Source organism: Grammomys surdaster, unplaced genomic scaffold (assembly GCF_004785775.1).
Source record: "Grammomys surdaster isolate TR1022 unplaced genomic scaffold, NIH_TR_1.0 126391, whole genome shotgun sequence".
Lineage (NCBI taxonomy): Eukaryota > Metazoa > Chordata > Mammalia > Rodentia > Muridae > Grammomys > Grammomys surdaster.
In genome coordinates this window covers 16,720,245-16,737,717 of record NW_021621185.1, presented here as the reverse complement: position 1 = coordinate 16,737,717, position 17,473 = coordinate 16,720,245, and the positions used below count along the sequence as shown (strand labels likewise).

At 47.5% G+C, this 17,473-nt stretch overlaps 1 protein-coding gene across 2 annotated transcripts in view; it reads right to left on the bottom strand.

The window, feature by feature from the left end:
• Positions 1-204: 204 nt before the first annotated feature.
• The window catches only part of Lhfpl2 (LHFPL tetraspan subfamily member 2), a 135,201-nt gene continuing 117,932 nt past the window's right edge, over positions 205-17,473 (bottom strand). For both annotated transcript variants that reach the window (XM_028760203.1, XM_028760202.1), the window contains exon 4: positions 205-654. In XM_028760203.1, the coding sequence (XP_028616036.1) occupies positions 401-654 (254 nt within the window). In that variant the 3' untranslated portion in view covers positions 205-400. The remainder of the gene's footprint in view (positions 655-17,473) is intronic.

The window sequence follows — 17,473 nt, the reverse complement described above, 5'->3', positions numbered from 1 at the left end:
TCTACCCGGCATTCTGAGATGCCCATAAACACCTAGCTGTGGGCCAAGACCTGCCTCAAATTACCTGAGGCTGGCTATCCTCTCCTCTGCTGCCAGGGAGATTGCCGCCTGCCTTCGTGAGTCAGGGCTCTATCCTTCATTGAGCCCCGGGGACACGGAGTCTCTGACAGGACTCCACAGGGTCTATGCCACGTCCTTGTCTGGTCTCATTAGTTGCTCTGCAGCCGGCATGTCCAAGAGCGCTGCTTGGTGGGTGGTGCCCCTCACTGGTCCCACGAAGGCCCGGGGCTGTGGGATGTGGCTCCAGGAGGTCAAGACTGGTTCTTCACTTGGTTCAAATGATGAAGACTGTGTCACAAGGCCAGAAAGAAAGGTAACGGTGGCAGTAATGTCTTCCAGACTAAAGGAGGCAGATGAGGTTTTTCCCTTCTTCAATTTCTTCCTGGACTTTGTCACTGGAGGTTGCAATTTCTGCTTGTGCGGAGAAGACAGCACAGATAAAGGTGAGGACTGTGCCCCCAGTGGCAGTATAAAAGGCCCAGCCCAAGGAGCAGTCTCCAGGTTTGTAGGGAGATGCATACCGTCCACAGTCTATGGCTTTCTGGCAGCCCCAGCCTGCAGGGTAGAAGATCAGGCCGAGGATAAGGAAGAGACCTGAGGGACAGAAGAGAGAACAAGTGAAGCCCTTGGTGCCTCGCAGCTTGCATCACCTGCTGTGCCCTTATGGTAGCTGGCTTTGGGCGGGGCCGTCCACTCTACAATAGCAAGTGTTAGTGTCTTGGGTGGAAGCCTGACCTGAATAGCCAATGTCACTTTACTAAGGTACAGTTTTAAGTATGGGGTTTTAGATCAGGGAGACGAGAGCTTGCCTAGAAGTACTGTCGGCCAGTCTGTGTTATGTTGGAGTGTGTCTCCACCAGGGAGTTTGCTACTGTTTCTTTGCGTAAGGGCTACTTAGGTCAAACATGGCTTTAAAATGGGTCTGAAGAGATGGCTCAGCAGGAAGGGCACGTATTGCTCTTGCAGAGCACCTGGTTTGGTTCTCAGCATCCAATGATAGCTTACTACAGGTCCAGAGGGCCTGACAGCCAGCCTCTTCTGACCTCTGTAGGTACCAAGCAGGCAGATGGTATACATACATGCAAAATACCATAATAATAAAGCTTTATTAAAACAGAGCCATGTTTGCTTCAGAACACGTAGCCTGCACAACACAAAATACTTATGATCTAGTTTTGACAGGGTTTGCCAGTCACTGGTATAAAGTAATTCACTCAGAACCTTGTAGCCTTAGCGTAATTTTATAGACAAAAGCCAGGAGTCCTGAAGGAGACTCTGTCTTAACCTACACCCATGAAAAGCATTGTTTGAACTGTATGCCATGGAGAGGTATGTGTTCATGCTTCTTTAGGAACTGGCCAGCGTATTGCATGGCTGACATGGCTATGCTCTGAAGATACCTGGACCCCAGGGACTTCGTCCCAGGATTGCTCTTGCGCCTGATGTGCCTTCTCTTTTTTTTTTTTTTTTTCGAAACAGGGTTTCTCTGTGTAGCCCTGGCTGTCCTGTAACTCACTCTGTAGACCAGGCTGGCCTCGAACTCAGAAATCCTCCTGCCTCTGCCTCCCAAGTGCTGGGATTAAAGACGTGCGCCGCCACCACCACCCCTGATGTGCCTTCTCATGCTTGCCATTGCTGTATTCCTCATTGTTCTGACAGGCTGTGACTGGGAAAGAAAGACCCTTTCTGCCTGTAGTCTGTTATGATTGATTCATGGGTATTAGCCTATCCTACTGGGTAAATTTGCTGCAGATCAACATGAAGATGAACTTTCAAAGGATTAATGCTGTTTAGATGAATTAATGATTTTATAGAATTCCTGCTCTGATTCCAAATAATTTTAGGAAATTAGAATAATTGCTAGAAAGTTTAAGGAGATGGTTTAAGTTGTTTTGTCAAAAAGATATAAGTAGAGTTAGAATCAAGAATAAAATGTGTCCCCTCAGAATAAGTTAATAATACAAGTTAAGGCTGCATGAAAAGGCGTGCAGTGAGCATCCATACCTTCCAAGTGCACACATTGCATTAGGAAGAAGAACAGGCTTGGGACAAATTCATGATCAAAGACAATATTCATTCTAGGTCAGGTCCAAGGACGAGGCCACAGTTGTGCACCGTGATAAAGTAAGGCCATGAACGTATAATAACTATCACTTTGAACTTACAATGAGCTTATAGAATGAAATACACAGAGAAAACAACTGTAACTTCCTCTGTGAGGTAATTTGTTTTTTCTTACATAGAGAACTTTTGTCTGAGAAGGTAGAAAAGCTGGGAGCAAAAATAAAGATTGGTTGGAGCCCTTTGCATCATCCGTTGACTGTGAATGTGTGGTTTCTGTCTTTTTCTTTCTCAGATGGCCCAAGTAATTAAGTTTTTCTAATCCCCTGCTGCTATCAGCAGGAGTCCATTGCTATCAGCTCTGGCCTAGAAGAGTAAAAGGGATTTAACTGCCAGAAGCCATTAGCTCTGGCCCCAAAAGAGCAAAAGAGCCAGATTGCCAGGAGCTACAGCTTCCCAAAAGCAGACTCTCCATCCCACCTCAGTTAAACTCTGGTATCAAAGCTGATCTTTGACAAAAACCCTAAGCCCTCTACCAGAAAATGCTCTAAACTGATGCTTAGATCTCAGCCGGATTCCAATGGCATTCTTCATAGACAGGAAAAAAAAAAGATGCTAAAATTCAAATGACTGCATAACTGACCTCCAACTAGCCAGAACACAAGAGTGTACAAGAGTGGACCAGAGACCTCAACCTAAGACCTGAACCCGGAAGGGAAGAACACTTGAGGATACAGACACAAGCAGACTTTTCTGAGCACTCAAGCAACAAGAACCGATTAAGAGGATTATCTACAATTAAAGAGCTCCTGTGCAGCAAAATCTCCGACCATAAGAACTCAAAATTACCAAACAATGTCATCAATAAACAAACAAACATTTCTCAAAAAAGGGGGGCTGGGGAGACAGCTCAGAGAGTAAAAGTGCTGGCTGCTTAAGTAGGAGGACCCAAGTTTGGATCCCAGCATCCATTGTAAAAGCCAGGGCTGCTGCTGTGCCCTTGGAATTCACTTGCTGACTGCCAGCCTCGCTCCAGGTTCAGTGACAAACTAGAGCTAGAGAGTGACAGAGCAGGACACCCAAGGTCCTCCTCACGCCTTTGCACACGTGCACTGTTGGCACTCCTTCTAGGCTCCGCCCCACAGTTACCTGGCAACAGCCGGGTATGCCTGACTCGCTATAAGAGGGGCTGCTTGCCCCCTCCTCATTCTCTTGCCCCTTACCCTCTTCCCCATCTCTCCCCATTCCCCTCCCCCTCTCTCTCCACATGCTCATGGCGGCCTCTACTCCTCTCCACACACCCTCTCCACCCCACCCCTCAACTCTCCTTCCCATGCCCTAAATACACTCTATACTATACCTTCATGTGGCTGGTACCTCAGGGGGAAGGGATGCCTCAGCATAGGCCGACAGAGGCACCCCCTCCCCCACACCATACCACACCTCCACCAAACATCCCCCCCCCCCCCAGCTTCTCTTTTCTTTTTATAAAACAACATGCACCTACACCACAGACAAAACACAAGGTCCAGCCTTCCAGATACCAGGGAATCACAATTCAAAGCTACTTTGATTCCATCTCAATCTAGTCACCTGGCTATCATTAAAAAACAAATTCTGGTTAGGACTAGGGGGAAGGGAAGATTTTTGGTGGGAAAAATTAGTATGCAAGTTTCGTAAAAGAACTGAACACACACGCGTGTCAAAGCGTGAATCTATCAAAGCCTCAGCAAGGGCGTGGGATCAGAGTAAAGTCTACATGGAAAGGTGAAAGAAAGTGGGCTGTGCTTTATCCACCCAGAGGCTGCAAAGTGTGCAGAAGCGGCAGTTACCACCCGCTTACCCCAGCTGGGAGGGCCAGGAAAATGCAAAGCTTAGGTCTGCTGGAGGGACCGTGGTCCTTTACATAACTTACACACACTCTCTCCCTGTCCGGCACGGCCCGCACACCGGTCGCAGGCGGGGGCGCAGGGTGGCAGGTGGCGGACAGCGGAGTGATAGCCCTGGGGCGTGTTGTGCAGTCGCGCTGGGCAGAGCCGACCACCGAGAGAAAAGCTTCCCATCCCCCTGCCCCGTGGGCTGGCAGGCAGCAGTGTGTGTGTGTGTTGGGGGGGGAGGGTCTTGGGAACCCTGGCTCTCAAGAGAAAGTGTCCCACGGCCCCGCTAGAACAAAAGACTTATCTCTCCCACTCCCGCCCCTCCGCCTGGGTTTTGGCTTACACAGTGAGTCCAGGCTTTCAAGAGACATGTGGAGTTAAACACGTCCAGATTTATTGACACGGCGGTTTGGATGGTAAAGAACTCTCCCAAAACATGTCAGAAGGGGTTTGTTTATATATTGGAAGTGGGCGGGGCTTCAGGTAATACATAAATTTTGAGGCAGAGATCTGTTCCCCCCCCCACTCTACTTGGGACATGGAGACCTCGTGGCAGGTCTCTGGGTTCTGGGGGCGTGGCCAAACACCCAGGATTCTACAGTCCCACATCTCCCCCCTCTTCTCTCTCTCTCTCTCACACACACACATACTTTTAAAATCTCAATTGTCCTTTATACCAAAAAATTCCAGAAAATGTGTTGCTTCTAGTGGCCCCTTCATGTGAAGCCATAGTTGACTGTTCCCCGATATGAGCCAGTGTGGTGAGCACAGCCCTGGGTCTGTCTCCACTGTCCTGAGGATGAGAGCAGGTCCCAGTGTCCCTGGCAGGGTCCCTTAGTCACAGTATGTTTCTGGATGTTGTGGAGAGCAATGGAGAATGTTGACTTGCTTCCTTCTGACTGGATCCTTAACGTAGTACCCAGATGGCTGACAATTTCTGTAGCCAGAAACCAAAGACAGTGGACCCAACATGGAGAGTTCTCACCTGCCGGGGGTCTGTGCTGTGGGTCTATACCTCACAGGACTGTGTCCCAGAAGGTCCCATTTTCATTATAACTAAACCAAACCTTTTCACAGCCTCCCAGTCTATTGGACAAGACGGGTAGTCGAGGGCAGCATCTGATGACCGTGGTCACCGTAGTGCATGGCTCAGCCTTACTGGTGGGAGGGGAAGATGAAAAGAAACTGATGGTTAATTCTACTCTGATGCTACCTCAGGCTAGTGACAATGTTTTAACCACCTCACTGTTGGCTAGCCTTGTGGGTTACTAGTTCCCCCAGTGTGACCCCCTCCTCAATTACACCCTATTTTAGACACATTATTTTCTTGGCAGTCTTCCTGGGTTACTTCGAGTGTGCCCTCCCACCCGTGAGTACCAACTGTACCTTATCACTGTCCAACATACAGAAGATGCTAAAATCAAATGAAACTCACCGGAAGCATAAAGCCAAAGTCCCGCTTCCTCAGCAAGAGTCAGCACTGGCTGGCAAAGACCAGCGGCAGAGTCATGCCTTACAAATCCTCATGTCTGCCTGCCTGGGTCCGAACACGGGGAGCTGGGGTAAATTTTAATCAGACCCCTTTAGGGAAGAAAACTGTTTTCAGCCTTCTCATACTCAACTGTGGAAAGACTGGACTCTGACGAATATGAGGGGCACTGCTGTACTGAGTCAGAAGGCAGCCATTCAGGCTGTGTGGGGGAATCAGAGGGAGCACAGCAGGGACGGGGTAGGCCTGGTGGCTGCCTTGCAGCCTCTCCTGCATCTTTTCTGATACCTCTCTTGTAACCATTCATGAAACTGCCCCACTGCCTCACCACTGGCAGACCAAGTGGCCAGACCCAGCCTCTTCTGTGTGGATCGCCCACTACACACGTGTGCCATTTCCCATGCTTGATTAGAATTCTGCAGTCCTGCCCTGTGTGATGTCTGTGCAAGCTGGATCTCCATGTGACAGTCCCTGCTCCTCAGATGGCCTCCAGACTTAACACTGTGAACTGACTAGAGACCTCAGTTTGCAGAGTAAGTTTCCCAAGAGCAGGAACGACAGCTGCCTGCGGAACACCACAGTGAGGCAGAACACTGAGCACTTCACCACGTCATAATCCGGAGATGGAGTATGAAGCTACCGGACACCCGAAAGTCCCTGGATGTAGAGAGGGGTGCCGCTGAGCGCACACACACCATGGGCTTGTCCTTGCACTGGCATTGTGTGGAGGGTCAGTGCACACACACGCATTTGTGTGTGTGTGTGTGCGCGCGCGCGCGCGTGTGCTTGTAGTGGATGTCACTGACTTTAATAGTCTTTGAGCACCTCCAAGTCAGAGACATCCAAGACTTGGACCAGACCTTGTAGGTTGCCAGCTCTGGACTCACATCCACCTGGAGATGTCGCCACTACCTTAGTCCTGTTACCACATCCTGTTAGGATATCTTCTCTATTCTCCATTGCCCTGAGGACCTTCTTGTTTGGCCCTTTGTCACACTACTATCTTTATCTATTCAGTGGCTATATTCGAGTTAACAACTGTACTTCTTTTCTCTCAGCTCTGGGGATGAGATAGTCCCTTGTGTGGGCCTCTAAGCTGCTTAGCATATAAAAATTTTATCCATTGTAGAATCTTCCATATTGCACATATGTGACACATGCTCTTAAGTTATCTGTTGGCTGAGTCAGTGTCCTAAGGAGACATCATAATCTGGTTTCAATCATAAATAAACATGCTGGGCACGTCAGCAACACTGAATAACCACCGTCAAGAGTTCAGGAGATTCCTGATACTAAGACAGCCATCAACTCGTAACACAGCAGACAGTCTACCAGCATCCAGTAGCCATTCCCTTCCCAGGCTCTGAGGAAGCACAGGAGTGTGGAGGGAGTCTACTTTGTGGCATTTTCCTACCGAGTCAGTCTGTGACTCAAGAGATGTGGACTCAGGCCCTAACCTAAGCTTCAGGCCTGGTCTGTGTGGACCCACCTCAGCTTACACAGCAGAAGACCACTCTGGGTTTCTACCCCAAATGACAATCTACCACAAATCAACTCAATCAAAGGATTGACTGCCCTCCAGAAACCCACTGCATTCTGAAACACAGCTCAGAAGCTGTCCTAAGCCTGTGAGAGGTGTTCATACCAACCATCAAGTTCAACAGGCACTGTTGGTGCCGATTAAAGAAAACCAAGACAGGGCTGGAATTCCCGTGTGGAATTTGCACCATTTGCTGGTGTGCGCCAGGCCAGAGGCTGCCCAGGCTATCCCTTTTCAGGACCCTGTAATTCTTCCCAGCCCTTCCTACAATCCATATGCTGAAGGCCCAGGCCCACGCTTCTGATCATTTGTGGTCCTGTGGCTCTCAATATACCCAGTGCTCCTGCCGCCAAGTTGGGGCTACAGCTCTGCACGTCCAGCTGCAGGTGTGAATGGATGTCTGACAGGGAACTCGTGTCCGTGTCTCTCAACTTACCAACTGTGCAAACTCAAGTTCAAGTCTTACACCTGCTCAGCCCAGAAGCTTCTTGTCACTCATCTCTTTGTCACTCTTATCTCAGTGGCAGGACACCTGCTGACCTTTGTTTGGGCCTTGCTGTTTGCCTGGAGTGCTCTTTTTCTGAATAGCCTCCTGGTCAATTTCTTTTTTCTTTCTTCAAGGCATCAGCTGGTTTTCTTTCCTTAGTATTCCACCTGATGACATAGACTTTTAACCAAGCTCACTTCCGTTTCCCCAAGAGAGCCACCGCCATTAGCATTCTACACAATTTGCTTTCTTTGTTTATTTCCCATCTCTATCAGCTTGAGTTCCAATCCCATGTGGGTGAGAGAACTGTCTGCAATGTTTGTCTCCTTGTTGCTGGAACAATGTCTGACACGTACATCCATTCTCCACTGAATGGGTGAATGAAAACTAGAGCCGTAAGATTTCACTGCACTGTTACATGAAGCCATCGTGCAGAGTTCTTGCCGAGTTCTTGAAATAGCTGGAGGAAGACCTTCAGTCGATAACACTAACCCCAGAGGTTGGTAGTTTGTGCCAACAGGAAACCTGTGTCAAGGCCAAACCGCTGGCTGGCCTCTTCCTTGTGTACTGAAATCCTTTCCCTGACTACCGGAAAAGGCTCTTTGTTGAGAGGCGTACACACACAAAAGCAGTTAACTAAATGTAATTGATTTTCAGGTATCTAGAGGCCAGTCTCACTTTAACCACAAAACTCAAACTTTCCAGCTATGCCGGCTGCCTGCAGGAGCACCAGCTACAGAAGAGACCTGGTGGCCCACAGGAGGGCCAGGGCACTTTGAGAGGGGAGTGTTTGGGGGAGAAAGCTGGGAATGGGGATGAGAAGGCAGAAAGATGGTGGGGTACAAAAGAACAAGGGGTCCCTAGGTATAGCATGAGTTTGGGGTCAGAAAGTCCACCTGGAGGGGCCAGGCAAGGGCAGAGACTCACTCCTGCTAAGCTGCTGGAAGACAGTACAATTCACAGGTGTGTGTGTGTGTGTGTGTGTGTGTGTGTGTGTGTACAGTAGAGGAAGACAATATTTAGTGACTGAACTCTTAGTTCAGCTGACTTAAGTTCACTGACTAAGAGTTCAATCAGTAAACATCAGGGACTGTCTAGTTCACATCGGCATGAAGAACATTTCTGTGCTGTTATCTGTCCACTTCCCTCTTCTAACTTTTCTCTGTCTCAAGTTCTCTTGTATGCCAGTAGCCACAAGTCATTTAGCAGTCCCCAAGAGCTATCTTTGGGTCAACAGCTGTTGTCAGGGGGTGCCATTTTCTTACATCAGTCCAAGGGTTAACTTTACAAAGACTGACAAGAACACACCATAACTGGCCACAGCTGGCTCCCAGGCCACTCTTGGCCACCTAGATGGTTCCTCTCACAGGCATGGGAGTGACCACGGAACATTCTTCAGTAGAGATCGAAGACAAAGCCGCAAGTAGCCAGCCACTAGTCTCCCTTGGAAAGAAGAGACAGACATGGAAGAATTTTAAAAGAAATACAGAGAGGCCAGATTGAATAAAAGTTATGAGCAAGTGGTTAGCCAACAAGTAGGAGAACAATGTATTTATTTTACTAAAATGAGGACACTAGAAACACCATAAAAGGGAGTAGGATATAATCTGAGAATAAAGGATTATTTTTTTAAATGAATCTATCCGGGTCTATGAAATCTAGTGTCAGCTCTCTGCTTTTGCTGTGGACTGGCAGGGATCTTTGCAGCAGCAACTATGGGTTCAGAGTTCTTTAGAGGACATGCTGAGGAACCCGTGTAAGGTAGGGACACCTGAGGAGCCTGCGCATTTATGAGATAAGAGGGAAGGAGGCTACTTTTGAGTTTTCTGTCTTCTTGCTATCTAGCCACAAACTCCCCATAGTTGGATTGCTTTTGAAAACTTTGAGTTTATGGATAAAGCAGATGAAGCAGGCCAGGGCCTGCTCTTGATGTTCAGTAAGTGTTTCCCAGACTAAACCAGGAGGCAGAGGTCATCTAAGGAAAAGGCTTGTCAGCTGATGGCCGGCATATATCTGTGGAACAGTATCGTCTGCCTGTCGCCTTGGTATGTGATTAATAGTAGTTACAGAAGGAGGGGAAAGAGGAACTGGGTGACACTTCAGACGTTAATAATTAATAATAACAAAGGGCTTGTAAGTCATGCTTACAGCATCTCTCCAGGTGTCCAGCAGGCTAGCTCTTTCTACTAACAGCACCCTCATGGCAGAGGAACTGGCAAGGAAACTGTTCCAGTGTCAGGAGTGGGGATGTGAGGCTCCGAAGCCTAAATGAACGAGTCCTCTGGATGGCAGCGGAGCACAGGTAGGATAAAAGGACCTTGTCGCCAAGGCCCCGAGAGAAGAGACACTGCTGTTGTAGTCATGAGTCATCTGATGCCCTGAGAGGACATGGAGATACAGGCTGTAAGGAGATGGGGTCTCTCCATGGCCCGAGCCTTTCTAGATCTTTCCCAGCACAGAGGCAGCATTAGCAGCAGCAGCTCCCACTCCGTGCGTCCCACAAATGGTTTTGCTTATGCCTTCCCAGTGATGGGAAATGATTGCCCATTCAGAGTGAGAACCTGCATATTAGCTGTGGGTAGGTTACTAGGAGAACTTTATGAAATATTTCATAAAGGATTCATCTATCATGAAAGACAGTTCCTGTTTGACAATTCAAGATGAGCTTGCACGGGGCTGGAGAGATGGGTCAGCAGTTAGAGCACGTGCTGTTTTGCTGAGGACCTAAGTTTGCTTCCCAGCACCCACATCTGACAGCTTACAGTGACTCCAGTCCCAGAGCATCCAGTGCCCTCTTCTGACCTCTCTATGCATATGGTCCACATATGTACAGCCAGGCACACCCACATACACATAAAAAACACTCTTCTCTTTAGTGCAGGAATCAAACCCAAGGCTTCATACTGAGCATGCATGTACTTTCAGGAGTTACACCCCACCTCCCAGTGAGGAAAAGACTTAAAAAACAAAATCAACTAACCAATCAACCAAACAACTAACCAACCAACCAACCAGCCAGCCAGCCAGCCAGCCAACCAACCAACCAACCAATCAACCAGCCAGCCAACCAATCAACCAACTAACCAGCCAGCCAGCCAGCCAGCCAGCCAACCAACCAACCAACCAACCAACCAACCCCAAATCCTGAAGTGATTGAGAGTGAAGTCTTCCAGAAGTAAATGAACCTCTTGCCAGTGGGTCTCCAAATGCAAATATTAAATAATTCCTACAGCACACCAGATGTCACCGCTCAACACCGGACCACTGGGATTGTCCTCTGTGACAGAACATAGTCACTCTGATCTGAAACTAGAGTTGTGGGCACTGGCTTGCACTGTTTGCTTTTATCTTTCTGTTTGTAAAGCAATCAGTGTTGAGGATAGAACCTTAGCATACTAAACCAGCTTACTACTGTTGGGCTCTAGGCCCTGCTCTTGTTTTTTTAGACACAATCAGACCACATCACCTACATTGGCCTGGAACCTGTCATTCTCCTGCCTGAGTCCTAGGGTTACAAGTATGTGCAGTAGTTTAATACTGGCTTTAAATTCTTAGTATGTGTATTTTTAGGGTGGGAGTGTGTGTGTGTGTATGTGTGTGGCTATTTACTAAAGCTACTTGGAAGAACATTATTAAATAACAGACTCATGTCTGTACTATTACACAGAGATATAGATTATTTTTAAAGTGGTTTTACAGCTTTGGAAAATACTTAAAACAGAGTGCCTAAACTGCTCAGGTAAGTAAATATCCAGCACCATGTCTAGGCCTTTATCCCATGACTTGCTGATGTAGGCTGAACACAGAGCATCATCAGTGGCTTCACGGTAGTTTATGTCTACAATGAAGGAGGTGCCGAGGCAAACCGTTTTCACATTCTATTTGCAAATCAAACACTGTATCAGAATTATAAGAGCATTTGCAATTTTCTTCAAGCCCTTACAACAGATTATTTTTTAAAAATGCATCTCAGTCTCTGGTTTCTTCACATTAATGGCTGCTTGGTCTATCTGTGGTTAAACACTAGTCTTTATTTCATGGTATGACTGGGCTCTTGGTTCCCTTTATGTATATTTTTACACACACACACACACACATCTTTGTGTTTCTTTAGAGTACAGTTTATGAAATGGTAACTCTCTAATAATTGGAAACAGGAATTCAAGAAATGTATAGACCTGGTGTACAGATCTCTGCACTTAGTGGGCATCCAATGACATCTCTTTGGATTGATGTTTAATTCCAGCCGCCTTATAACACATATATTATTCTCTGTTTTCTACCAAGGGATTACTAGAGGCTGGAGAATTTGTAAATGTATCCTCTGCGTCATCCTTTTTAAAAAAAATTCATTTTTATGTATTAAAGAGTGCACACACACACACACACACACACACACACGCATGCGCCTCTGGAGAGGCCGAAGATGTTGAATTCTCCTTGTAGCTGGAGTCTCAGGTGGTTGTGAACCACCCAATATGGGTTCTGGTAATGGAATCTGAATCCTCTAAGAGTAGCACATGTTTCTTAACCCGAGTTATCTCTGCAGACCCAACCTGTGCCGTTCTAACATTGATTCAAAAAGGATACTGCTAACAGAGGTGCTGTCTGTATAGAGAAACCAAGAGCCCCTACCCTGGAGCCTGGGAGTCTCCTGTGCCTGGCTTTCACCAAAAAGGAAAGCTGGCTTGTCCTCACAATTCTCCTTAAGTCCCCTCTCCCTAGGAAGATCTGAAGTTGCTCGCCAAGGTCACTCTGCCTTCTCAGAATAAGGTAGGTGACTTTCTCAGAGATAAAATTATGGCTAGGCTCTTCTTCATCCCAAAAGGTTTCATTTCTCTCCTCTTTCTTAGTGAGTTTATCCTTCTGATCTTTATGAACGAACAGGGAGAGGAAAAGGATACATGGAGGCTGAGGCCAAGCTGGACTGTGCGTACCACTTGCTGCTGCTGTATTTCACATGATGGTTGGACAGTAAGGAAACCAGTTGCAGATGGCAGTCATGGTGTGCCTCACCCACTCGCCCCTCACAGACACTCGTTCAGGAAGGTCAATCCTGGATGGAACTCGTGGTGTCCGATGTGCCCTCTATATTACCACTCACATTCAGGTTCATGAGGGAAGACCAAGCCTGGCTGGCAACAGTGGTGTGTGCATGCTGTACCCCTCTGTACACTCATGCTCATGAACACAAAGCCTGGATGGCAGCTGGTACAGAACACAGCCGCTCCCACTTAGATGTGATGTCATGGTCATCAAAGGCCCCACATCCTCTTACCTTCTGTTACTGCTTTTCCCTTGCACAGTCTCTCCTACTCTCTCCTACTCTGCTCACTTCTAAGGAAGCAGGATCATCCACACCAGGCCCTTCAGAGACAAGGCCTAGTTCCCATGGCTACACCTTCCACCGCAGACCTGCAGAACAGATGCCAGCCCACAGCAGTCTGCTCAGAACAGAGAGACAGCTCGCTGAGAATGCCCTGTGAGGCTGGTCACACAGACAGAGGGCTGACTGGAGTAGAGAGTATGAGGCCCAACAGACAGAAAGAAGCATGTGAGGAAGGACTGGAAGACAGCAGGCAGCCAGGCCCAGCAAACCTCACGGCAAATCCCAGCAGAACCGATCCCTGCCAACACAACGGAGCCAAGTCCTGAGATCATTTGAATGGCTTCTGTCCCAAACCTGAGTCACCGGGGATTCCATGGACTTCTACGTTCACACTCTATGCATTTCCAAAAACAAACTGCTTGATGCTGTCATGGAAAACCTGGATCGTTGCATTCTACAGTTTCAGTATGGATTACATCCAGGTCACAACCTATAGAAGACAGCTGGCAAAAGCCAGCCCTGCTGGCCTGCTACCCAGCTTTTGTAATGAGTCCCAGAGGAATGGGAACCTATGTGTGCTGCCGGCTCTGCCAAGTCCCAGACACACTCTCCTATAGCGTACACCAGTCTGAAGTTTCCGCAGCCAGGGGAGTCTGAGCAGCCACCTGCAGTCAGACTCAAGTGTGGAAGTGGCCTCCAGGAAGAGAAAGTGTGAGGATGTGTACGTGCAGGAGAGAGGAAGACTCGATGCTCTCCTCTGCTTCTTAGAACCGAGATAGAAGGAAGACCCAACAGTCCAAGGTCTCAGGACGGCCCTGTACCTGCACCCTACGGCCTCATCCCAGGCAGACAATCAAGGAACCAGAGAGTAGTAGCATGCAGAAAAAAACAGGACATGAAGACAATGTGGCCAATTACAAGGGCTTATAGAAGAGATCTTGTTCCTCGGAACACAAAAATTCTGAGGAACATAACATCCAAAAGCTTAGCAAGAAAGCAACAACATTTTCATGATCACCACAGAGCTACCACCATTTCCAGATGCCAAACACCATGCTTGTCATGCTAACACACTGCCTAGTTTAACCCTCAAACAGCCTTCAGCTAAGCACTGTGATTAGATTCGTTTATAAGTGGGCAGACTTGGAGCTTAGAGAAACGGGCTTAGTTGGCCAGTGGTTTTCAGGCCTTCTGAGGTAAGGCCTAACTTCAGTGATGGCCAGAGGTGACTGCTGAACACCAAGGCTTCTGCGTGAAGGTAGAGATGTCTAGCTTCCTGGCTGCCAATAGGTCAGGCCTTGAAACAAATCCTGCTATTTCAGTTAACTGTACTTGTTGCTTTTAAAGTAACAGGTAAGAAATTTCTACTGAGGTAACAGTATCTTTCACATGTAACTCTAACACTGAAATACCAATATTTTAAATATTGTTTTGTTTTGAGAGCGGGCCTAGGCTGGACTTGAACTTATGTTCCTTCTGCCTCCCTCTCTCAAATGCTCAGATTACAGATATAAACCAGCACATACAGTTCACAGTTTGTATTTCTATATAAGCCTGTGGAATATTTATTTTTTTAAATTAGTTATATCTCAGGAATATGCTTATGTCATCTCATAATTTTATATCCAGTCACTTTTTAAAGTGTCATTTTGCCATGGAGCAAGAAGAAATACTAACTACCCCAGTGTTAGTACTGTACAGCTCTGGCAAGAATTTTCTTGCTTCATGGTAAGCAGACCACAAGGGGGCGTAATAGCAGAAAACTTCAGGGCAGCCATTCATGTTGTGTTGATGGTGAAACAGTCTCCGGCAAAGAGAAGGCCAGCCACTATCTCCACACTGGTGTGGCTACTTTTGTAGCCAAATGTTCCAGGACAAGGCCTGCTGCCTATAGGGGGCCGAGTGCCTGGTGTGGACCCCTATCCTAGGAGAAGGATCTTAGTAGCCTTTCTAGCAGACATGGGAATATGGGAAGAACAACTCCCTGATGTTTATCATCACCTCACTGTGGTGTGCTGTGAGCCCAGTTGTGGACAAAGCAGCCAGCCTTTTCTGTATTTCAGAGTGTCACCTTAAGTCCATAGCCTCTAGAGAGCAGACTGTAGTCAGGAGAGCCGTCTGCCTTCTGTCAATTTTAAACTGTGAGTCATCTCAGAATTTCTGAAATGTGCCCAAGTCACAGGGATGGACAGAAAACTCAAATTTACTCAGATTTCTTTAGGAAGATCAGACTTCTGTAAGTATCCTCTCTACCAGGCTGGCATACACACACACACACACACACACACACACACACACACACGGGCATGGATACACACTGAATTCTGCAAAGGCGTCTGCTTGCCAATTAGGAGAAGCAACAAGAGCATGATAAGATTTGTTGGGCTAACATCTCAGGGATAGAGTTTGCTGGAATGACCCTTGTTAAAAACCAAACAAGAAGCTGAATGTGATAGTCCAGAGTATGTAATGCCAGCACTTAGAAGCTGAGGCAGGAGGATTCCCATATGTTCAAGGGAAAAAACCGGGCAGTGGTGGCGCACGCCTTTAATCCCAGCACTTGGGAGGCAGAGGCAGGCAGATTTCTGAGTTCAAGGCCAGCCTGGTCTACAGAGTGAGTTCCAGGACAGCCCGGGCTATAAGAGAAACCCAGACTCGAAAAACAAAACAAAAAAACAAAACACAAAACAAAAAAAAGAAACATAAGAAAAAGAAACAAAAGAAGTTGCACCAGAACAGTCTTCAAGACCAAAGGATAAAGGATATCTACTTTGTATCCAAAGACTACAAAGGATGTGCTGGAGCCCAGACTGTGCCCCCTACTCCCCCCCCACCGCTGTAAATAGCCACTGTTTTTTGTTTGTTTGCCAGAACGTAAATATTTCTGTGAGCTTTTCAGCTGAAGAAGAGCTCCTAGAAGGACACACCAGGAGTCTCTTGCAGGTCAGTTTAAAAACCCCACAAACCATGGAAGGTCAATTGGACCTGTCGGAAAGTTAAAACCCTAAAGGCTAACCAGAGGCCTTCAAGAGGATTACTGAATTCTGGGTGCAGGCTACGTGTTTGTTTAGTTTGACTTTTTAAACCACTTTGGTAACACTTCACAAACGTTTTAAGATAAGACACCCGAGGCAGTACGTCAGAGGAGAAGAAAGCTGACAAGAAGAAAAAAAAAGGATCCAACCCTTCTGCCTTTAAGGATTCTGGGAGGTGAAACACCGAGAATATCAAGGATATAGGTTCAGATTTCACAAGTGAATCTAAAGGACCAAAAGCCACACAGAATTAGAAGCCTAAGCTGAAAACACGCACAGAAGTGACATCACATTCCAGCCTACCCACTTTGCATAGAGAGGTGGGATGGCACTCTGTCCCAAAGTGAACCTGCTAGTTAGCAGCAAAGCTAAAAAGATGGAAGCCTGGTCTAGCAGATTCTGTGAATGCCTACATCTCCTTGGCCACTCTGGGCAGACACTCTCAGATAAGTGAGTGCCCAAAGACTGTCATAAGGAGAGTAACCCCGGGGAGGCAGCTCAGGCTGCAGGGCAGGGTGTGTCATCTCTCTCAACCCATTACCCCATCCTCCGTCATTGAATACAGTGCCCCCTAAGGTTTGAGGAACAGAAAAAAAACAAAAGTTATCTTATCAGCTGTTTGAAAAAAGCCCTGTCATTTGATCTGTTTATTTGGAAGCAGCCCCGGCTGAGCTCACGACTTCGCTGTGAGGCTGAGTAAATCAGCTCACAGTAAAGCCCTTTGGCTCCCCGCCTCCCTGGATCCGGGCTCAGCTGCTCTCCTGCTAATGCAGTGATGTGAGGGAACCACCTGGGTTCTTCAACAGGGCTGTGGTAGATTCCTGCTCTTCCCACTGCAGCTGAAACTGACAGTACCCCGTTTAAAATAGGCATGCTCCCCCTGTTCATTCTACCTCTGAGGATGTGTTCTAACTCAACTGCACAGAGGCACTCCCTTCAGCCTGGGCTAACCGATGTTGTCTTGGACCAGAGTCTACCTTTCAAATCCTCTGGTGGAACCTAGGTAGTGCCAGGGTCCAAAGACCTTTTCTTGAAGCCTTCTCTCCGGGATCACTATCAAGAACCCAAGACTTTCCAATCGATTTCCAACAAGCTCGTTAGTGAGAAGTACCCAAAGTAGTTAGCTTGCATCTTCCGATCTGACTGCACAGAACATTCTGTCAGGCTCCAGGAGACAACGTTAAGTGGAGCATTATTAAACACAGAGCAGCTGATGCTAATCCCTTCCCGGGAGGCTGGAGTCCTCCCCGCCCAAAGCTGAACTCACCAGGGTAGGAGGGCAACCTCTCTGCCTCTAACTAAACACCGGCTCCAAGGCAAAGTCTCTCCGTGTTAGCAGAGTTCTTACTGCAGTTAGGACCAGCTCCGACCAAACCTTGCAGATATGCCCTCACCACACGCGCACCGGGCGCGTGCTCTTGAAAGCACAGTTTTAATTTAATGAGAAAAGCAAAAAGTAGAACAGTTACTCAACTCAGACTCAGAGAAAACAAGCAAGGAGGAGTGGCTTGCGATGCCAGATCGCCAGCCTGGGTCTTACTGTCGAGACAGTGCAGCCAGAGGAAAGTGATCTTGGCCAGCCCTCTCCAACAGAT